Here is a 24,254-nt window from a genome sequence, read left to right on the forward strand (position 1 = left end):
GTCTAGCTGTTGTAAAACTACACCTCCCAGCATGCCTTGCAGGGGTGTAGCTGGGGGGTCATATTGGGCTGGCGGGATAGAGGTCCCTGGGTGACAGAGGGGATGCCAACAAGCCAATCTGCCATGACTATGGTATCTAGATACAGGGCTAGAGTATCAAACTGAATCTTTGCCCCTGGTACTTCTATGATGGAGCAGAACAACTGTAGAACGCAGATGTGAATATAGTCTCATTCTTGCACTTACCTCAGGGGCGTAAATAATATCACATTGAAGTAGAATCTCACATCACATTTTATTGTATCATCAGCGCTAGCCTTATAATAACCTGCCGGCAGCTACTTTGTTTTGGTTCAAACATATCTTATACTCAAGTCACAGCCAAAGTTCTGGTACATTGTCTTTTGGGTAACGCGTTGCTACTTCACTGCTCATATGATCTAACAGCTTAGCTCCGCTGACTGATCTCCTACAATACAATACACTGGATTTCAGCAATTAGCTTTAGATGTTAATGGAAAACAGAAGTGCAACAAAAATACAAGAAAATCAACAAAGTTATCCATTATTTTGAACTTATGTGATTTTCTGAAAAAGCTCCAATTTCACATTTTTCTTTCTTAAGATAGTTCCATTATATTATGCAGCGCTGCATACAGCAAGCACTCACCTCAGTCCTTGTTGCCAATGGAGCATACAATCTAATCTTTCTGTCGTAGACAAACACTGGAGCCAACTTCATAAAAGTAAATTAATTGAGCTAGCACGTTGATGAAGGGTGACTGTACATGTGTGACCACGAGTGACCAGGAGTGCCGATGTGAAGGGAAAGTTTTATTGGGGATGCAGCACTTAAAGGGGTTATGTGGGGACCAAAAGTTATTATCAGTGTAGTCACTGCAGTATGTGAGTACACTCACTTATATACATTCTGGTCCCCCGTCACGCAGATTCTGAGATTTTCATAGATTTTGATAGCGCTGCCAGGGGACGGGAAGTCTAGTTGCACAGTCTACTGTGATTACGATACAACTCTTCATCATGTGACCGGCCCCGCATTACTCTACGTACAAGCAGTAGCAGTAGTACAGCGAGTATATAAAGAAATGCAGGGCCGGTCACATAACAAAGAGTCGTATTGTCATCAAATAAGGCTGTGCAATTAGACTTCCAGTCCTCCGGCAGCGCTATAAAAATCTATGAAATTCTCAGAATCGATGGGGGACCAAAATGTATATTGGCGAGTGTACTCACATACTGCAGTAACTACACATTGCCTGTACCCAATGCTCCTTGGCAGCATATAGCTATGGACTTTATCACGGACCTGCCTCTCTCTGCTGGATGCAGTGCTGTCTGGGTGGTGGTGGACCGATTTTCGAAGATGGCCCACTTAGTTCCTCCGACCGGTCTTCCTTCTGCTCCTCAGTTGGCCAAGTTGTTTATCCAACACATCTTCCGCCTGCATGGCTTGCCGCAGCATATTGTGTCTGATCGGGGGGTTCAGTTTATCTCGAAGTTCTGGAGCACCCTCTGCGGACTTCTTGGCGTGAAGTTGGACTTTTCCTCGGCCTATCATCCTCAGTCTAATGGTCAGGTCGAGAGGATCAACCAGATTTTGGAGATATACCTATGCCACTTCATCTCCAAGCAGCATGATGACTGGGTGCAGCTGCTTCCATGGGCAGAGTTCTCCTACCATAATCACAACAGCGAGTCTACTAGGAATACACCGTTCTGCGTTGTCTACGGCCAGCACCCACGAATTCCTCTACCGGTGCCTGATACTTACGAGGTACCTGCAGCTGACTCCACGTTTAGAGACTTTTTGCAGATCTGGCAGCAGACTCGATCCACCATCTTAATGGCAGTGGATCGCATGAAACGGAAGGCTGACACAAGGAGAAGAGAGCCTCCTCGGTTTCTTCCTGCCACTAAGGTCTGGCTGTCGTCCAGGAATATCCGACTGAGGGTGCTGCCCAGGTTCCTCGGACCACTCGAGGTTCTGCAGCGGATCAACCCTGTCGCCTACAAGCTTCTGCTGCCTCTTACCCTCAGGATTCCAAACTCGTTCCATGTCTCCCTCCTGAAACCAGTGATCCTGAACCGCTATTCCAAGACTCCCAGCCCTGCAGTTGCCTCCAGCGGACCTTCGGACATCTTTGAGGTCAAGGAGATCTTGGACACCAAGAGAGTGAGAGGAAAGACTTTTTATTTGGTGGATTGGAGGGGGTTTGGCCCTGAAGTGAGGTCCTGGGAGCCAGAGGAGAATCTCAATGCTCCTACTCTTCTGAAGAAGCTTCTGTCTCGCTCTGGTCCCAAGAGGAGGGGGCGTAAGAGGGAGGATACTGTAATGTCCGTGTCTGCGGACCGTCAGCTCCAACCTCCCCCTGACAGCCGCAGCCACGAGTCAGCAAACACTGGCCCCAGCCTCCTCCTCAGGAGACGCTAGCGCTCGCGTCCACTCACCTCAGCCGGATCCGGTAGGATCTCATGCCCACTCTTAAAGGGGCAGTGTGCACCAGACATTCTGATAACCCTTGACCTGTGAGTACCCTGGACTATAAGAGGGGTCCAGCCCCCTGCTTCTATGCCTGGGCGTTGTGGTTGTTCCCTATAGTTTGTCTATGTGATGGCCCCCTAGTTTGTTCCAGTTCCTGTACGTGTTCCAGTTCCTGTTCCTATTCCTTGCATTTCCATACCACCCTGTCTAGCACTGTGTTGTGCCAAAGTCGTGTCATGCTGTTCCACATTGACCTGCTTCACCTCGCCTGACAACAACCGGCTGCCTAGTCCTAGCCGAGCCTGCCTTTCTACTGTCCGAGCTGCCACAGGTACCCTATACGAACTATAGACATTGTCCTGCACCCTGTTGGCCAGCTGCCTTACCGCCAAGGCGGTATGGCCCAGTGGGTCCACAGACCCTACGTGACACCTTTCCATATAGACTCGGGGAACTAAAACATCTCCCTGAACAAAACTTTCCCCACTGCACTAATTTTCCTGAAGTCTAATCACACTTTGGATAATGGAGGGACAACCAAGGATACCCCAAAATAATTGGATAGGAGGAAGCACGAGCTAACAGAAAATAAAATAGTCTCACAGTGAATAGTTCCCACTGACTTAAGATCAGGAGTACGGAATCTTACCGATCCTCCAGACACGAGTACCATCCAATTTACAAATGTCAATGAGTTTCTCAAGAGGTGCAGGTATAATACCCAACTACTTAGCAAAAATCAAAATCTATAAAATCCACTGCAGCACCAGAATCAACAAAGGCCTGCATATGCAAAAATATGCCCTCACATTCGATATTACAGTGCAGCAACACAACAACACAAGAAAATTAAGTGCGCCCAGATGAACTTCCCCATCCACTTCTAGGCTCTGAAATTTTCCCAACTTAAGAGGACACTTTTGGGCAAAATACCCCTCTTAACCGCAATACAAACAATGACCTAAGCATCTCCTCCATTACCCAGGTCAAATATTTATAATTATAGAAAAGTCTTTCAGTATGACAAATTACTACATGATGCAAAAACAACAACAACAACAAAACAGGCATCTATAAGACAAAGCTCTTCAACCCCTTGTCGCACCATGACAACACTGTACGCCACGGTGCGGGGGTTAAAGTGTGGAGTGGGCTCACAGGTTGAGCTCGCTCTATACGCTGTGGGTATCAGCTGTGTATTATAGCTGACACCCACTAACGGCCAGATACAGAGAGAACACTGATACTGTCCATTTAATCACTTAGATGATGCGGTCAATTACCAACATGGCATCGAAGCCGTTAGAAAGAGGGGGTCAGCAGGGGGGCTGCATCAAAATAACAGGGTGCCAATGGTTGTCATGGCAGCCTGGGCGCCTAATGATGGCCCCTAGGTCTGCCTTCTTTCTGCTTCTGTTAAGCTGTGCCTCTGGCAGCGCTTAATAAGAGCCGTTAGAAACGACAATACAGTGCAATAAATGAGTATTGCAGTATATTTACCAGCGATCTGATGCTGGTTCAAATCCCCTAGGGGGACTAAAAAAAAAACTTTTAAGAATAGTTCAATAAAGTTTTTAGTAATGTAAAAAAATTGAAAAATATTTAAAAAAATGTCTATTCCAATTTTTCCTCTAAAGTTATGTAAAAAAAACAACTTAAAATTAGTATCGCCGTGTCCGTAAAAAGTCTGAAGTATTGCAATATAATATTACTTAGCTTGCACTGCGAACGTCACAAAAAAAGAAGACTCTAGAATTGCTACTTTTTTATTCACCTTAGCTCTCAAAATGTTTTTTTTTTTTATAAAAAGTGATCAAAAACTCGTATGTATCAAAAAATGGTCCAAAAATGACAGAAAAATAAAAAAATGTATGTATAAAAAAATATTAAAACAAATTATTTCCCAGTACATTATATGGTACTTTAAGGAGATAAGGTGTATTTTTAGGATTTTATATAGAATCAATTTACTTCTAAAATACAATAGACAATAGATGTAAACACACACACACACACACACACACACACACACACACACACACACACACACACACACACACACACACACACATAAAGCAGAAAGCAGTGTAGGTATTCTTCTAGAGGGAGGTCAGCTGGGCTTTGTAGTCTAATGGAACAATCTTGTCCATATTCTGTTCCCAGGCCTATAGAAATGTAAATACAGCTGAGCTAGACGAGCAGCGTGCGCAAATCTAAGCTCAAACACTTGTAAAATGCATGGTACAAACAGACTTAATTAAAGTGCAAATATCTGCTCTCCGACCCTGGGCATTGCCCGGTCTGCTCCTTCCGGAACATACTGAGCGCGTACAAATCTCAGTCATTTTTTTTATGCATTTTTGCATAAACATTATTTTTTTAAATGTTTAGAAAGGTTTGTACACTCAGTATGTTCCGGAAGAAGCAGACAGGGCAATGCCCAAAGTAAAATAAAGCAGATATTTGGCGCGCTGCATTTTAATTAAGTCCAGTTTGTGCCCTGCACGCTACAAGTGTTTTTGGACTTAGATTTGCACACGCTGCTATTCTATGTCAGCTTTATTTCTGATTCTATAGGCCGAGGAACAGAATCTGGATGAGATTATTCCATTACTGGTGGAACTACAGAACCCAGCTGACCGCCACCTAGAAAAATACCTACACGGCTATTTGCTTTATCACCTGGTGTGAAGCGGAGTGGTATCTCCTGCATGGAGGACTGGTTTGTGAACTTTTGGCCGTCTGAGGGGATAAAAGTAAAGGTTTGAATTTTTTACTACAGAAAAAAATAAAAAATTACCTTGAACCTCTTGACATTGAGCCCGTAATCAAGGACATGGATTTAACAATTTAAAGCAACATCCCAAGAAAAACAAAAAGATTTGTAAGTATAGAAATTATTATTTTCTAAATCAGATTAAAATGTAACACTAATTCTTTAAAAAAAACGACAAAAGTAAAGAGTAAAAAAATTCTTCCGATTTGTGAGTCTACGGTAGTTTGAAAATGAACTTAACTCACCTGTGATCCAGCTTGGTGGTAACATAGGTTACTAATACTAGACATATAAGTAGATGAGTGGTCATCATGGTTCTATTCCTGAAAACAGTTTAAAAATAATATAAAAAAAATATTTATACAGTCCATTAATTATTACTGTTTTAATAGCAAAATCATATATTAAAGTTAGCATTAAAATAGACTTTTATATATATATACACACACATACACACACATACACACTAGTATACACAGTAAATCACATCACAGGAGATGCAAAAAGATGAAGCCAGCACCTCTGGAGATGCAAAAGATCAACCCGGCATCCCCAGAGATGCAGTTAAAATTGACTCAAAAAAACGAAAAAAATAATTCTGACAAGTGTTTTTGTGACACTGGATTTTTTCGGTCTCTGTCAGATGCAAATCTTGAAAAGTTCTTCATGTCAAATTCTAGATCTGCATCCCATCAATAGAAGCCCAGACCAGACCACATATGAAGGCAGAAGTCGATCTGCAATTTGTCATTTTGTTGTGTTGACATTCAAAACGAACATCTTCTCAGACCGACCGATACAGTCAAGTCATACTGAAAACGGCCGTCTGAAATCACTAATGTATGGCCAGCTTCAGAGCTACCACCTTCCTTTATGCTTTACAACATTTACTAGAAATGTGAAAGTTTGTTCTACTTTTCAGGCTGTAAATTGTCATTCTTAATTGATACTAAAATAAAATATTGCATATAAGGCTTACATCTTCAGGCTTTATAACAGGAAGACAGGACAGTGGAGGAATAATTTGCAGAACTTAGATGGTTGGTCACTGTTAATGATTGGAATGAATCCGCCCTTCGTAGTCAGTATCGTTTGGGCTTTCGGACCAGGTTTATTATTCCATCGTAGAATTTTTCTTGTGTGACTTTCTCAATAGCCTTGTGTCTTCAGCCATTAATATTGACAGGCATATTAAGAAGAGAAGGTCAAAGAGGGAGACTTCTTTGTTTCATTTTCTTGATGTCTCTTATCTTAGTGTCTGAGGAGAAACCAATGCTACTGGGTCCCCTGAGGGTCTATATGGCAGAGACGTATAGGAGGAGATGCTTAGGTCGTTGTTTGTACTGCGGTAAAGAGGGGTAAATTTTGGTAAATTTTGGCCAAACATTTCCACTTAAGTTGGGAAAACTTCAGCGCCTAGAAGTTGATGGGGAAGTTCTTCTGGGCGCACTTCATTTTCTCCCAGAAATAGTGTGTTGTTGTGTTGCTGCACTGTAATATTGAATGTGAGGGCATATTTTTGCATATGCAGGCCTTTGTTGATTCTGGTACTGCAGCAGATTTGATAGATTTTGATTTGGCTAAGAAGTTGGGTATTGTCCCTGTACCTCTTGAGAAACCCATTGACATTTGTTCATTGGATGGTACTCTTGTGTCTGGAGGATCGGTAAGATTCCGTACTCCTGATCTTAAGTCAGTGGGAACTATTCACTGTGAGGCTATTTTACTTTCTGTTAGCTCGTGCTTCCTCCTATCCAATTATTTTGGGGTATCCTTGGTTGTCCCTCCATTTTCTAATGTGTGATTAGACTTCAGGAGAATTAGTGCAGTGGGGAAAGTTTTGTTCAGGGAGATGGTTTAGTTCCCAGAGTCTTGTCACAGTTACCAGTCTCCAGGGTCTGCCAGCTGAGTATCAAGAATTTGTGGTTACCCCTGTACCTTCTTTCATCCTTCCTCCTGATAGAATTGTGACAGGGCTAACACAGAATATTTCTGATTTACTTTTGCAGCCTCAATCTCAGGCACCTCCAGAGATACCCGACTAATGTTTTTTTGTTCCTAGTAAACTCAGACCTGCTGTTCTTTTAGAATATCAAGGTAGAAAATTGTCGGGTCATCCAGGCATCACTAAGATGTGTAAGACCTTGTCTCGATCTGTTTGGTGGCTGGATATGAGGAGACATGTGGAAAGGTTTGTTGGGGAATGTGACATCTGTGCTTGCAATAAGGCATCTAGGGCATTACTTTTTGGTCAGGTAAAACCTTTCCCACTCCCAGGAAACCATGGACACACATATCCATGGACTTTAATGTTGAGTTGCCCATTTCCGGGAGAGGGATACCATTTAGTTGTAGACAGGTTCATTAAATTGGCCAATTTTATACCCTTGTCTGGCTACTCACTCTGTTCAGCAAGTGGTGAGACTTCATGGTATTCCTGAAATTATTGTATCTGACAGGGGTTCACCTTTTCTGCAAATTTAGATATAGATTTGGGTTTCTCCACTGCCTATCATCCACAGACCAATGTTCAGACTGAGAGAGTGAACCAGACATTAGAGCATTATCTCCGGTAATATGTTTAATAACTATGTAATGATGGGGGTAGGGAAACAGACAAGTGAGCCCTAATCTACCCCCCACTCAGTCCCTGCCTACTTGCAACGACCCGCCCTAGGCGACGGGGTACAACTGGGCGACGGTCCATACGCTCAATAAGTGCACGACAGACAAACAGACAAGGGTACACAGAAGCAAAGGGAAATGGGGCAGTTGTCCACGGCAACACCATGAACAACAAGAGTGGTGAACGAGCCGAGTCAAACCAGGAGTGTACGAGGTACAAAACGCAGAGCAGGAGAGTAGTGAACAAGCCGAGTCAAACCAGGAGTGTACGAGGTACCAAACGCAGAGCAGGAGAGTAGTCAGTAAGCCAGGGTCATATGAAGCAGGGTCAAATAGTACAGAAGCTGCAGCAGGGCTAGGAAACCAAACAGAAGAATCACAAGCAAGGAGGAACAGGAAAGGCAGATATAAATAGACAGAGGGTGGGAGCTAGCTCCGTCTGGCCAGGCTGTGATAGGCTCTCCCACTCAGTTTTTCTGTAATTATGGTTTTCACCCCAAGTCATGTTCATTTGCTGGCAGTGTGGGTTTTGACATTCTATTGCTCAGACTGAGGATTCAGATGTTTAAGTCAGTGTGGAGTAAGGGCCATTGGGCTTTGGGTTCAGCTGCCCTTTGTGCTAAACACAAGTTTGATCGCCACAACAGGCCACATAAATTCAAAGTGGAAGATAGGGTGTGGTTGTCCACCAAAAACATCAGTATAAAACAATCATGTGGCAAGTTGGGGCCCAGATTTAATTATCCTTTGAAGATTTTAAGACAAATTTATACAGTTTCCTTTATGTTGGATTTACCACAAAGCATGAGAATATCCAGGACTTTTCAACAATGCTTCGTAATATGGCAACTGATGGAACATGAGAATGTTTTTTTTAAACCGGAATACAACAGAATAAAACCTCTGCACAAAATCAGGGACATAAGGAGGCTCAGTAAAGGCCCTAATACACGGGCCAATGTTTGGGCAAACAAGCGTTTGTATGAACGCTCCTTCCCGATCATTGCCCTGTGTAATCAGGGTAACTATCAGCTGATGAGTAAATACTCATTCATCAGCTGATCTGCTCTTTTATGCAGAATTAAAAATCATCGTTTTCAGCATCACATCCCCCTGTGTAATCAGAGAGCTGCTCTGCCGACATGATGAAAATGTATGGGGACGAGTAATCGGAGTAACGCGTGTTCATCCCTATCGTATCCAAACATTGCTCCATGTGAAAGGAGCAACAAACGAGTTGTCTCCTTGATCAGCGCTCGTTTACACGGCCCCTAAGGCCCCATAGAATGCTATTGGTGTCATATCATTGTTCTGTACAACTTGATGGGTCTATAGGGCCGTACTATAGCCGAGTACATGAGGCCTGTGATTATATTTTTTATATTTTCTTATTATGAACTATTTATGGTGTTAATCTACGTGTGAAGTTTTCTTAACATTTTTACTTTATCAAATAAAAAGTTTCCTCTTCTAATCAGTGTTTTACTTTCTGAACTTTTTCCCCTTGATGTTAAACTTTATTTCCATAAGGATGAAATTAATTGATCTTCGAATCAAGAAAGTAAAGTAAAAGTTAATGATGAATAAGTTTATTTTTATTGTCTTCACTCAACAGAAGCTCAGGAGACAACGAAGAAACCATCTCCATAGAGTTGATCTACATATCGCCTGTGTTCATTCTGTGTATATATACTGGTAGTCATCACTTTATGCTTCATATATTATTACTATGATCATGTGTCTGATCACTATATATTATATCACACAACTTCATTAAACTGGAAAGTCTTTGACCTTGAACAGTCCTCAGCTACATCCTGGGATCTTCTCTCTTAATATTGATTATAATTGCATCTCATTTTCTTTATCTATAAGGAAATGTTGGTTTCAGAACATGGACATGGACCTGACGTAAGTTCTGTTGAGTAAATGTTAATTTTAAGGAATATTCATGATTATTGTAATTTATCTAATTTTTACAGGGTAAATAGTGTTACAATTCCTTGGACAACACATCTTTGACAAACTTTTATGTATTATATGTGTCTTCTGTTTTGAAGACAAGTAGAACAATGACCTGTCCGGGTTGATGTAAGGGAAATCCCAACCCTAACGCCAGTTTCACATAAGCGTACAATGGCCGTAAATTCAGGCTTGACCGAGATATACAGCATTAATACTCTTAAAGAAGTGCACCCATACTTATCTCACATAAAACTGGCCTTAGGGTGTGTGCAACATTTATGTCACATTATGAGGTTATACCTTTGGAATGCTTTTACTTATCCTAGCAATTCTTAGCCTGTTTTCTTGTGACACGTTACACTTTATGTTAGGGGTATATTTTGGTCAATACATTTAATATTTATTTGTGAATCACAAAGATTTATCAAAAATGTAGAAAATGTATCATTTTTTAATATTCGATTTTCTCTTTTTTTAAGACAGTTATATGACACACAATAGTTGCTAATTACCATTTCCCATGCGTCTACTTTTTACTGGCATCATTTTTTAAATATCTTTTTATTTTTTTAGGCTGTCAGGAGATGTACAAGTTTAGCAGTAATTTTTCCCATTTTCAAGAAAATTTCCAAAACCTTTTTTTTTAGGGACCAATTCAACTCTGAAGCGTCTTTAAGGTTTCTATATGTTAGAGTCCCCATATAAATTTTTCCGTTTTAAAAACAGCAGCCCTTAAACCATTAGCGCACCATGACGTGCTGGTACGTCATGGTGCGGGGGGAAAGTATGGAGCGGGCTCACACGCTAAGCTCGCTTCTTACATTGCGGGTGTCAGCTGTGTATTACAGATGACACCCTGCACTAATGACCACAAACATAAAAAATATCAATAGCGAACGCGGGATATAAGCCGTTAGAAGAGGGGGTGGACCACTCCGACAGCCAATCGGCCCTTCCATGAAGCGATTGCTGGGAGCCGATGGTTGTCATAGCAGCCCGGGGGCCTAATGAAGGCCCCCAGAACTGCCTTCACTTGCTTCTGGCAGAGCTTAACAAACGCCTGTAAAAATGACAATATACTGCAATACATTTCAGTGTATTGAACCAGCAACCTGAAAACCGTAGCGGGACTAATAAACAGTATAAAACAAAGTTGAATTAAAGGCATTGTGTTGCCAGAAAAACATGTTTTTTTTTTTTTAATTAAACATTTAGTGTGTGGGTGATTAAACATTGTTCAAATTTTTTTTATTTTTTTTCACGAGTCAGGAAATATTATAAATTAATTCTAATTTATAATACTACCCATTTTTGGTCACTAGATGGAGCTATTCCCAAAATTGCAGCATTGCAACATTGGGTTAAAAGCCCTCGCTCTAGTGAGCTCTCAGCATCCCCCCCTCCTTTATCCTGGCTAGTGCCGGGATAAACGAGGGGTTTGAACGGTGTAACCTCCTACACTGTGTGTCGCCATTTTTTGAGCTAACACACAGTGTAGTAGGTTTACATACAGTAGTAAACACACACAAACACGAACATACATTGAAATCTCTTACCTGCTCCTGCCGCCGCGGCTCCCTCCGGCCCGTCCGCTCCGTTTGCTGCCGCAGGTGCAAGTGCACAAATCCGGAAGCCGCGACCGGAAGTAGTAATATTACTGTCCGGCCGCGACTTCCAGGCCACAGGAAAATGGCGCCGGACGGCGCCAATTTTGAATTGGACTGTGTGGGAGCGGCGCATGCGCAGTTCCCACACAGACGCCGTACACGGAAGTCAATGGGACGGGAGCCGTTCGCAGTCCCTATGGGACTGTGGCTGCCGTATTCCATGTCTGTATGTGTCGTTAATCGACACAGACAGAAATGGAACAAAAAATGGCAGCCCCCATAGGGAAGAAAAAGTGTAAAAATAAGAAAAAGTAAAACACAAACACACAAATGAATATAAACGTTTTTAATAAAGCACTAACATCTTTAACATATAAAAAAATAATTTGTGATGACACTGTTCCTTTAAGTTTTCAGTAGTGAAAAACATAAAAATAAAAAAAAAATAAAAAAAACGTTTCCCATTCATGTAAAAAAAAGAAAAAAAGAATTGTTATCGTTTTGTCCATAAAAGTCCGTACTACTACAATATAGCATTATATTACGGTGAATGGCGTAAAACGAAAAAATAATAAAACAGATTTCGCTGTTTTTTGGTAAATTTAGCGGTAAAAATAATTTTTAATAAAAACTGATCAATAAGTCGTATGTACCAAATAATGGGACAAATAAAAACCACAGCTCGTCCCGCAAAAAATAAGCCCTCACACCGCTCAATCGACAAAAAAAAAAAGTTATGGCTTTCGAAATATAGCAGCAAAAATTATGTTTTTTTTAACAAATAGATTTTTCTTTGTTAAACGAGTAAAACATAAAAAAAAAACGATACAAATCTGGTATCGCCATAATCGTATTGACCAGCAGAATAAAGTAAATACTGTATGTCGTTTATACCGCACAGTGAAAGACGTAAAAACAAAAGCTAAAAAAAAATGGAGGAATTTTTAATTCCACCCCACAAATTTTTCAGTTTTTCAGTACATTATATGGTACTTTAGACAGTGCCATAGAAACGACAGCTCCTCCCACACAAAAAATAAGCCCTCACACCACTCCATTGATGGAAAAATAAAAAAAAGTTATGGCTCCTAGATGGGGAGGAGTGAAAAACGAAAATTACAAAATTAAAATATGGTTTGCACTTCAAGGGGTTAAAGTATTCAAAACAGCGTTTTAGAGGTTTCTTAGGCGTTAGACCGAAATTAAAGGAAAGTGAATGTGAAATTTTAAAATGTCCTTTATTCTTTTGCAGATATTCAATTCTAAGCCTTTATTTCTGTGTTGTTCTGATGTTAACAGAAAAAGGCAACTCAATATTTATTGCTCTGATTCTGCAGTTTTTAGAATTTTCCCATATGTGGCCCTAGTGTGCTACATGACTGAAACACAGACCTCAGAAATGAAGGAGCACCTAGTGGATTTTGAGGCCTCCTTTTTATTAGAATATATTTTAGGCACCATGAAAGGTATAAATATATATTTTTTGAAAATTACATTCCCCAAGGAATTCAACTAGAGGTGTAGTATTCATTTCAACCCCACAGGTGTTTCAAAGATTTTATTAGAATTTGGCCGGGAAAATAAAAAAATATGTATTTTTTTCCAATAATTTGTCAGTTTAGCTAAAAAAAAAATAATTACCACAAAAACTAAAGGTGAAAAAGTACCCCAACTATTGAAAAGCTATTTCTCCCTAGTACACCCCATATGTGGTCATACTCTGCTGTTGGGCAAACAACAGGTCTTAGATCTGACAGAGCGCCATATGGCTTTTAGAGCTCAAATTTTGATGGATTGATTTTTTTGGGTGCCACTTTGCATTTACAGAGTGCCAGTACAGTGGAAACTTCTAAAAAGTGACTCCATTTAGAAAATTACACCCCTTGCGGAATTCATCTAGGGCTGTAGTGAACATTTTATACTTAACAAATTTTTGCTGAATTTATTAGATTGGGGTTGTTAAGATAGGACATTTTATTTTTTACAATAAGATGTCATATTAGCTCCACATTTTTTTCATTTTCGTAAGGTATAAATTAGAAAAGGCACCACCAACATTTGTAAAACTATTTCTACTGAGTACGGCAATGCCCAATATGTGGTCATAAACTGATATTTGAGCACGCGGCAGGGCTCAGAAGGGAAGGAGCGCCATTTGGCTTTTGAAGCACAGATTTTGCTGGATTCGTTTCTGGGCATCATGTTGCATTTGCAAAGTCCCTGAAGTACCAGAACAGTGAAAATCCCCCAAAGTGACCCCATATGAGTGACTACACCCCTTAAGGCATGTATTAAGGTGTATTGTGAGCATTTTGACTCCAAAATTATATTGCAGAATTTAATGTGCTGCTGATGCTGCAAAGTGAAAATGTAAATTTTTCCACTTTTATATGCCATTTCTGTGTGTATCTTTTTTGTGCCCAGCTGTGCCACTTGAGACCAAAATCCCATAAATTGCTAAGTGGGTTCTGTCGGGTATGGCAATGCTATATAAGTGGACGTAAACTCCTGTTTGGGCACACAGCAGGACTCTGAAGGAAAGGACCGTCCCTTGGTTTTTGGAGCTCGGATTTTACTTGTCAGTATTTTTGTTTGGGGTTTTACTGGTATTTCAGTTGGTAATGTGGGGCATATGTAATCTGTGCGGAGCATATCAGGGCATAATAAGGTGGTATAATAATAGGGTAACTAAAAGATAAAATTATTAATAGAAGTTTGGTATGCTTTAAAGCAATTCTTGTGCACAGGCCAAATTTTCTGGGGCAGGTCACACTGATAAATGGTGCCCAGTGTTATCTCCCTTTTGGAACACACTCTGCAGCTTTGTAGTTTAGGGGAATTTCGCTGGAAAAGTTCTGCCCTGGTACAAAACGGGTGCCCTAGCTTCTCGCAGATGTGCTTGGGCCCTTACCTTCCTGATTCCAAAATATTTGGGCCTTGATAAACAGAAGAAATGTTCCCCTCTGGTCTACACATCGGGATGTTTTTTTCATCCGTGACTTACGCGAGCCATAACTTTTTGTTGTTTTTTCATAGATGTAGTGATATGAGGGCTGTTTTTGGCTGGACAAGCTGCATTTTTTACAAGTTTTTGTGGTACATGTAACTTTTTTTATCACTTTTTATTCCTTTTTTGGGAGGCAAGGTGATAAAAAATTACCAATTCCTGCATATTATTTTAGTTTTTTCTAAAGCAGCGCTCAACGTACTGTAGAAATGCAATGTTAATTTTTTTTTTTGCGGGTCAGTACTATTCTGGTGATACCAAATTATTATTATTTTTTTTATGTTTTACTACTTTTCCACAATAAAACCTTTTACTGAGGAGAGGCTTCTTTCTGGCCACTCTACCATAAAGTCCAGATTGGTGGAGTGCTGCGGTGATGGTTGACCTTCTGGAAGTTTCTCCCATCTGCACACAGGATCTTTTCAGCTCAGCCACACTGACCATTGGGTTGTAGATCACCTCTCTTACCAAGGCCCCCGATTACTTAGTTTGGTGGGGCGGCCAGCTCTAGAAAGAGACCTGGTTGTTCCAAACTTCTTCCAAGAATTATGGAGGCCACTGTGCTCTTAGGAACTTTCAGCACAGCATAATTGTTTTTGTAATCTTCTCCAGATCTGTGCCCCCACACTATTCTGTCTTTGAGCTCTACAGGCAGTTATTTCCTCCTCATGGTTTTTTGCTCTGATATGCATTGTCAGATGTGAGACCTTATATAGACAGGGGTGCATCTTTCCAAATCATGTCCAATCAAATGAATTTACCACAGGTGGACACTAGTCAAGGTGTAGAACTGATCAAGGATGATCTAGAGATATTGGAGGCCCAAGAGCTAAGTTTCAAGTGTCAAAGGAAAGGGTTTTGAATACTTATGTCCATGCAAAACTTTGTTTTTTCATTTTTTATTAAAAACATTTTGTTTTCACTTTGTCATTATGCAGTATTGAGTGCAGAATGATGGAGAAAAACTTAATTTTCTTTTTTTATTTTAACACAAGTCCACAACAAAATGGGAAAAAAAGTGAAAGGGTCTGAAGACTTTCCAAATGCACTGTACATGTAACTACTTGGAATGTTAAGTGAATTAACTAACAAACTACGACATGCAAATCCTCAGGTCCCACAGTACTGAAATAGCAATATTACAGGAGAATTTTTTTTGTCACAGGTAAAATTCCTAACCTTTCCACCACCATCTACTGTAAATGATATCACTCCAGTTATCATTCATCTAAAAAGTGGTAAATAGCCATAGCATTTAAAGACATCTCCTAGAATACCTTCCAAGTACTTCCAAGGTCTCATCACTTCAATCATTCAAAAGCCTAAAATAATTACCTAGAACTCTCTCCGATGTGGATCTTAGAGATTGTCTGGAGAGAAAACACCTGCAGTTCAGATCCACACAAATCCTATCAAAGATTGCATTTTCTGTTGGTCACCTCACAACGTTTCTAGCTGGATCACATAAAGAACAGATAGTGGTCTCTGACCATGCACCGGTACATATGAAGATTAATATACCCACTCTCCCCAGAAGGACAAACACCTGGAGACCTAAAGAAACACTTCTGAAAAACAATTAACACAAACCATGTATATCAAATACCCTAAAATTTATTTCCAAGGAAACAGACAATCTCAAACTCCCCAACCGATATCTGGAAATTGTCGTGAGTTCATATCTCTTATATTAAAAAATAATTAAAAGAAGAGAAATTGATTAAACTCTACCAAAAATCATGAATTAAACTTCAAGGGAACCTCATACAATCCCTAGCCATAGGGGAACTGACTGAATTAATAATACAGAGCGCAAACTTGAAACAGCTGATGAACTAAAATTTGGATAAAGCTTATTTGTACAGTATATACAGCACTAGATGTTCAGTACAAGTACATACATGGAGACAAGGCTTCTAAACTTATGGGTGTAATAGAAAAAAAAAAGCCAAGTACAATCATATATCAAATGTCCTCTGACATACACTCACAAACACACAAGACATTGCAGAGAAATTTAGGAGTTATTATGACTCACTATACAATCTGAGGAGCTGAGGATCTGGTGAAAATATTGTCAAAAGGAAGATGCGCATTAGGGACTTTCTCCAGGGTCTCAATCTACCGACCATAAAGCAATCCCAACAGGAGTCCCAATCTAAGCCGTTAACCAAAAAATTATTGAAAGAAGCGCTCAGATGTCCTTCCACATATCTATTTAGCCTTATTATCAGAGGGCATTGAAAAAGCATTTGACCGGGTGGACTGAATTTACATGAAATGGTCCTGCAAATATTTGGAGTTCTGTATATCGCTATAAGCTCAAATTATTCCTTATAGACACTGCACGCCCTTCTACGCAAATCCAAATAAATGGCACTCTGTTTCCCCACTTTAATATCTCAAACGGGACTAGACAGGGTTGTCCCTTGTCTCCCATTCTCTGTGTCCTAACATTTGAGACGCTGATCCAACTTATACATCAATACCCCAAAATTCAGGGCATTTAGATTGGACACCAGATACACTACGCTGCCGCTTTCGTAGATGATCTCCTTATAATTACGTCAAACAATGGTGTATTTTTTCCTACACTTTCCACTATATTTGATCACTTCCAAGAAATGTCCAACTTTAAAATTAACCCAACTAAGTCAACAGTATTTAATTTTATTTGCCCAGTGAAAATGATTCTAGAAGCTGCAGTAAAATCCCAAATTGAATGGTCTACAAGATGCATAAAATACCTGGGCTTACAGACCTCCTCTTCACCAGAGTCTTGGCTTTCTCTAAACTACTGTATGAGTTTTGCTGGCCCAAATAGATAAAATCCTGAAATCTCTGAAAATTCCATTTGTATCTTGGATAAGAAGAAGCAACTTACTTAAAATGTTGGATGTTCCCCGATAAACTCTTACCTGATGCAAACCATGTGTTACGAGCAACCGGTCTATTTCTGCACGCCCGTCATCTCCTACCTACTAAGCAGTAAATGCTGCACCGCTGATTCATTAGTGAAGGTCAGGTGACCACATCAAGGTGAGTCACTGGGGATCATTGGGAGAGAAACAACCTGATTGTTCTGCCTCTCTTCAAGTTTTTCTGGCCTCAGCATTGCAGCTTCCAACTTTGTGCGAACAGTTTGGGGTTCGGCCCTTTTCTGTTCCAGTATGACTGCGCCCCAGTGCACAAAGTCCATAAAGACATGGTTGGGGGAGTTTGGTGTGGAAGAACTTGACTGGCCCGCAAAGAGCCCTGGCCTCACCCCAAAATGTGAGTATGCCCCCCAAATTCCTTGTGAGGGCTCAGAACTCTGCTGTGAGTCCATCCCATCAATGGTGCATCAGTGTTTTTATTTTTAACCACACAGAGAGTGTAAAGTGCCTATGTATATAGGAGATTTATGCTAATTTGTTTTTAACTGATTCAGGACCATTTTGAGCACCCCTTAGTTAAACGGCTATAACTTTTTTATTTGTTGGCTAGTGAAGTCATTTTTGCAATCTTTTTTTATGATCAATGCAGATTTCTTTATCATTTTTATACAGATAATTTTTGTTTTTTTAGCAATCTTAGGCTTATCACTTAAAAATAATAGGGACAAATATGCTTTCTTACTTCATACCTAATTTCTTATTGTTATAATATAGTGTTACTCTACAAAAAATGCATTTTATTTGTGATCGTCATTGTCTATCATAAATTTTGCAATGATACACCTCTATTTTAGGGCAATTGTGTCAGGGCTACCGTTGCGACAATGATTGGTGGAGAAGCATTTTTTGGGGTTTATTTTATGTGTATTTTTTATGAGTACAGAGACGACAAAAGTGGTAAAAACTTCTCCCTTCTTCTTTTCAGGGTCCCACACAGTGTTTGACTGCCGGGCACTCAACATTCAGCTGCCCAATCGCTCAGGCAGCAAGCTTAAACCTGTGCCGTATTTATATAGGGTGCAGTTTCTGATTAAACTCATGAAATATAACTTCAACTTTATACCGTATGTATAAAGATATATTTATATCATGTCTATAAAGGTCCCAAAATGACCAATTCCATTATTTTCATAATTTTTTCATGACTCATTTGTTAAAAATATTAATAATACTGCTTATAGAATATATTTATTTTTTAACACTAGTTATACATTGGGCCTTGGTTCTGGAAAAGGAGCTGTTCATAAATTATTTCCTAGTATATCAAAACAGTGTGTGTGCCACCGGCATGTTTATACAACATAAAGGAATTATATATTCCCATTTGAATAATGTACATAGAACATTTTTTTTGTACCAGGTGTAGGATCTCCTCATGACCTCATAGGGTATTAACACTTGGTCTGAGAGGTCGATACCCCCCCCCCCATATATTTGTTATAGTCAACTATGCAGATGGGTTTCTGTTTTCTGTAGGAGATCTTTTTACTTTGACTGTCACTGTGTGTACTGTAGTCAACAAATACACATCTTTTTTGTCTCTGTAATGTACGGCCAACAAATTGCCCCAACGGAGACCAGCAGACCCTCCCTTGTTCAGTCTCTGGCTTATCAGAGATTGTGGAAGGATCTTTCTTTCTCTGTGAACAGTGCCACATGCTCCGGTATTTGCCTCCTGGAGGTGTCTGAACAGAGGGATGCTGCTGTGATAATTGTCCAGAAAAAGTGCGTGCCCTTTTTGAAGTAAAGGCCCCATAATCTCCCTGACTATTTTTCCAGTAGTCCCCAATTCTGGCGGACACTCTAGGGGATTCAATTGGACATCTTTGCCCTGGTGAACACTAAATGCTTTTGTGTAGCCCGTAGTACTCTCACAGAGCTTGTACAGTTTTATTCCATAGAAGGCACGCTTGGAAGGAATATACTGCTTGAAATGCAGTCTACCGTTAAATTTGACCAGACTCTCATCAATGGACAGATTTTCACTGGGGATAAATAGCTCCAAAAACATATCAGAAAAACAATTTAAAAGAGGCCGAATTTTATACAATCTGTCATAGTCAGGGGAATCTCTTGGGGGGCATTGACTATTGTCAGCAAAGTGTAAACATTTTAAAAGTGTCTCATAGCGAGTCCTGGTCATAACTGCGGAGAAAGTGGGGGTACTATGAATGGGGCTTTTTGCCCAGTACGATCTAATTGTGGGTTTTCTCACAATGCCCATAAGAAGAGTCAGTGGCAGAATATTTTTTTAATTCAGCAGCATTAATGGGCGCCCATTTTCCTAGCCTTGAATGGTAGGAGGTTGGGTTATTCACAATAAACTGCGCTGCATACAGGTTAGTCTCCCTTGCTAGTAATGCAAAAAAATGTTCCGAAAAAAAGGTGATAAAAATCCACAGGGCCAAAACCAGTCCCATCCACTGTCGGTCCAGGTACAAATTCAGGAACAAACAGCGTACCCATACTTGGATTTTGCCAATTTGGAACCACTACATCAGGAACATCAACTTGTATCAGTTCAGTATCCATCAGCGCCTCTATGCTGGTACTTGTAAACTGGTACTTTTATTTTGTACTATTATATTTTATTTTATATTTATTCTGTACTGGTACTTGTACTGGTAATTGGCACTTGTAAAGTTTGGTCACTAGTTCTGACGATTTTTACACTAGGATCAGAATGCACAATATTGTCACTGCGATCTGTGTCACTGTCAATGTCGCTGTGATCAAAGCCTTCAAAGGCGACCTCACTTTCTGAGCTGTGCTCGCTTTCAGAGCATAAGAGCGCATTCGCCTCCGCCGCTGAGTACATTTTACGTGGCATTTTAGTGAGGAATTTTTTATTTATTTTTTCTATAACAGTTTTTATATTTTTTGTATTTTTTTTAACTTCACAAAAAACTGAACGCTAAAGCGAAACCTAATTAGACCAAAAGTGATCTAAATAATGACTTGAATATAATTAGATAATATGACCCTATCTAAAGCACTTATATCTAAATGTCCTACCAGCCTCTGTAAAAACTAAGGTGGACTAATTTACTAATTACAGTGAATGTGAGAATATATTACAATATATATATATATATATATATATATATATATATATATATATATATATATACACACACACACACACACAATGTAGATATGTATATATATATATATATATATATATATATATATATATACATATATATATGTTTGTGTGTGTGTGTGTGTGTGTGTGTGTGTGTGTGTGTGTGATGGTGCTTGGCACAATGTAATTTTTTTTTCACAGTAATAAAGCTGCTGTAACAGTCAGTCTTCTTCCCTCTCCTCAGATAATATCGCTGTGACAGGAGAGTGAAGGGGGCTGAATGTTCACCAGCTGGTCAAAAGTTTGTTTACAAACAAACTTCTCTGTGCTCATCATGATTGGATAAATCATGATGATCACATGGCTGCAAAGTGAACCGATTGGTTTAGCTATCACTGGGGATGTCAGGCAGCATGAGGGGGGTGAGAGGAGAGCTGGCTGCGGGAAATTGCGTCTCTCCATACTTTACTATCGGATCATCATGATTGGTTAAATCATGATGATCTCATAGCTGATAACGGAACACATTGGTTTCATTATCATAGGAGAGGTCCTGAGGATGCCGGCAGCACGGGGGAGCTGTTCCTGAGAGCGTGCACGGAGGCATGCTTCAGGAACAGAAGAGTGACTTTAATTAATGTGGCTGCAGCATAAGGCATATGCTGCCGCGACGTTAAAAGGCAGAACAGCGGTTAATAGAGGCATTGGATATCCGGCATAACTGCATACCTTAAATATACATTAGTGTGGATTTAAGGCTCAGGACCACCCGTCATGCTTTATTATTATTATTTTTATTATTATTATTATTATTGCTATTATTACTATTATATAAAGTATGTTAAGGTATATTATAACATTTACTGTATGTCCGGAACATTAATTTGGACCGGTCCAGCTCTTAAAAATTAAAAGAAAAATAAACATAATTTTTATTTTTGTTAATTGTAGCATAACTACTATTTGTTTTACTTGTAGGAAAATAATTTGACGTTGGTCACTGAGTTTTTCCTCTTAGGATTTCAAGTCAGCCATGGTATAAGAATTTCACTGTTCTGTCTTTTCTTTATGGTATATTGTTGGACAATATTTGGAAATCTCCTGATCATCACCCTGGTGTCCATCAGTAAGAACCTCCACACTCCAATGTACTTCTTCATCTCACAACTGTCCATCAGTGACATCTTTGTAACCACAGATATTGTCCCTTACATGCTCCACCTTCTACTGAGTAACGGGGGGACCATAACTTTTATTAACTGTATTACTCAGTTCTATTTTTTATGCGCCTCAGAAGCTTGTGAATGTTTTCTCCTCACAGTGATGTCTTATGACAGATATGTGGCCATCTGTAACCCCCTCCGTTATACTTCTATCATGACCAGTGGACATTGTGTGATCTTGACCGTCATCTGCTGGTTGCTTGGATTTTCCTTAAGTTTGATTTTCATCACTACAACAACAAGGCTAATTTTTTGTGGACCAAATATCATTGACCATTTCTTATGTGACATTGTCCCCTTACTGGAACTTGCCTGTTCTGATAACTTCATTGTTCACTTGGAGATTTATGTAGTATGCATTCCAGTTATCTTTATTCCGACCACAATCATTGTAATATCTTATACTTACATCATTCTAGCAATCTTAAGAATCCCATCCAGTACTGGTAGACAGAAAGCTTTCTCCACCTGTAGCTCCCACCTCACTGTGGTCTCCATATTTTTCTGGACTCTATGCAGTGTTTATGTTTTCCCAACTAAAGGACAAACAGTCACCATGAGTAAGATCCTTTCCCTGCTGTACACTGTGATTACTCCTTTAGTCAACCCCATTATATACAGTCTGAGAAATAAAGACATCTTGAAAGCTGTGCAGGAAACACATCGTAAGCGTTCGATCTGGTGAATTGTGAGTTATAGTATATACATCCCTGAGTGTCTACCTGAAGTTCCATCAGGCATCAGCTTAGTTATAGTCATCTACTTTATCTTGTAAAGCTCTAATATAAATTATATAGGTCTAAGACATGAGTAGTACAGAAATTATTTATATCCTAATGAACAGAATTAAAAAGGTGTTTGTATATCTTAAATGTGTTATATGTTCGTAGAATGTCATGTATATTTCAAATCCGTGCAAACCGATCGGCCATAACATTAAAATCGCCTGCCTAATATTGTGTAGGTCGCACTGAGACCCCCACCAATCGCTCAAACAAAGCGGCAGAAGCGCTCGTGTGAGCACTTAGCCACATCGTGTCTGTTAGACTTTTTCCGGAAATCGATGTTTTAGAATACGGGCTCAATAGAAAGTCTATGAGCCCGAACTCTGATACATCGGCTTTCTGGAAAAAGCGGAACAGAAACAAAGCGGCTGAGCGTTCACACGAGTTAATAGCCCCAGTACCCCTGAGGACGCTACTTGTGAAGCAAAAAATGTCGGGGGGGGGGCTCTGAAAAACTTTTTAAATTACGTGCATTGCTGCTAGCTTTTGAAATCAAACTTGTGATTGGGCTTGGCATTCTGCAGCCGCCGGCCATCTCTTACACTGTGCAATATACACTACGTGGACATAGTCCCACGGTGTTACTCTTGCAGCAGCATGCACGTTTATGTTTTAAACATATATGTGGTTCGTTTGACCGCTTTAATCGCATAATAAAAGTTTTAAATAATTTTCTAAGGGTAGTTGGGAAATAGTTTTTTTTTTTGCCGGTGGCAATTTTGGATATATGATGTTCTAGTGCCCGCCCACTACCAGGGTCTTTTTTGTTTTGTGCAATTCCCTATTAACACTCATGGTTTTTGAATTGGATGTCCAATAATCTCATAAAGGTGATGGCCAAGAGTCCACATAGTTTTAACTATATAATGTACTATACAGTTTATAAAGACACCCAACTCATGAAATCACTACACAAAAGTGCTTCTGTTATCTAAATAGATGGCCTGTCTTGTCTTAAAGGCTCAGTGGAGCTACATGACACACAACACCTTAAAGGGAAGGTGTCATGAATTTTTTTTATCATATTGCTTTTAGTATGATAAAAAAATTAAATTTATTTATTTGTGTTCGTGTGTTCTACTTTTTACTTTTTTAAAATTTATACTTCTCTATGGGGGCTGCCATTTTTTGTTTAATCTCTGTATGTGTCTATTACCAACACATACAGAGATGGAATACGGCACATACATACCCATAGAGAATGGGAACGGGAGCCCTAACATTCACTGCAGAGTACGCTGTCTGTGTGGGAACGGCGCATACGCTGCTCACACACAGACCAAAACTAAGCTCGTTAGCAGAGCGAAATCCGACACCATTTTTATGTGGACCGGAAGCTGCTGCCGGACAGTCAGATGACGACTTCCGGCTTCCAGCCATATGTTCAAGGAAGCGAAGGCGCAAGGAATAGGAGCGGAGTCGGCAGCAGCGGCACGAGCAGGTAAGTTATGTTTGTGTATGTGATGTGTGTATTACGTTAGTGTATGTTTGTGTTATACTGTCTGCTTAGCACTGTATCTAATAATCCTACACTGTGCATTCGCTCAGAAAATGGTGGCACACAGTGTAGGAGGTTTGAAGATTCAACCCCCTCCTTCTCCAGGCACTAGTCAGAATAAGGGAGGGGGGATTGTGTGAGGACACTAGAGCGAGTGTGTCTACCTCAAATTTGCAGCATAAAGCAATGAGGTTGCTTTACCACATTGACCATGCTGCAATTTCGGTAACTGCTCCCTCTAGTG

General features: G+C 40.0%; 1 protein-coding gene and 1 long non-coding RNA gene across 2 annotated transcripts in view; one reads left to right on the forward strand and one right to left on the reverse strand.

The window, feature by feature from the left end:
* Positions 1-293: 293 nt before the first annotated feature.
* The window catches only part of LOC142748473 (uncharacterized), a 31,302-nt gene continuing 7,341 nt past the window's right edge, over positions 294-24,254 (reverse strand). Inside the window, exons 2-3 of the long non-coding RNA XR_012882269.1 lie at positions 5,525-5,602; positions 294-469 (exon numbers count right to left, since the gene is read on the reverse strand). This is a non-coding gene — a long non-coding RNA (uncharacterized LOC142748473). The remainder of the gene's footprint in view (positions 470-5,524; positions 5,603-24,254) is intronic.
* Positions 6,805-22,412, forward strand: LOC142748524 (olfactory receptor 6N1-like). The gene is made up of 5 exons (XM_075855593.1): positions 6,805-6,945; positions 7,739-7,851; positions 8,453-8,579; positions 16,336-16,365; positions 21,483-22,412. Exons 1-5 carry the CDS (start codon positions 6,805-6,807, stop codon positions 22,410-22,412), a joined length of 1,341 nt encoding a protein of 446 aa, XP_075711708.1.

Source organism: Rhinoderma darwinii, chromosome 3, assembly GCF_050947455.1.
Source record: "Rhinoderma darwinii isolate aRhiDar2 chromosome 3, aRhiDar2.hap1, whole genome shotgun sequence".
Taxonomy (NCBI): domain Eukaryota; kingdom Metazoa; phylum Chordata; class Amphibia; order Anura; family Rhinodermatidae; genus Rhinoderma; species Rhinoderma darwinii.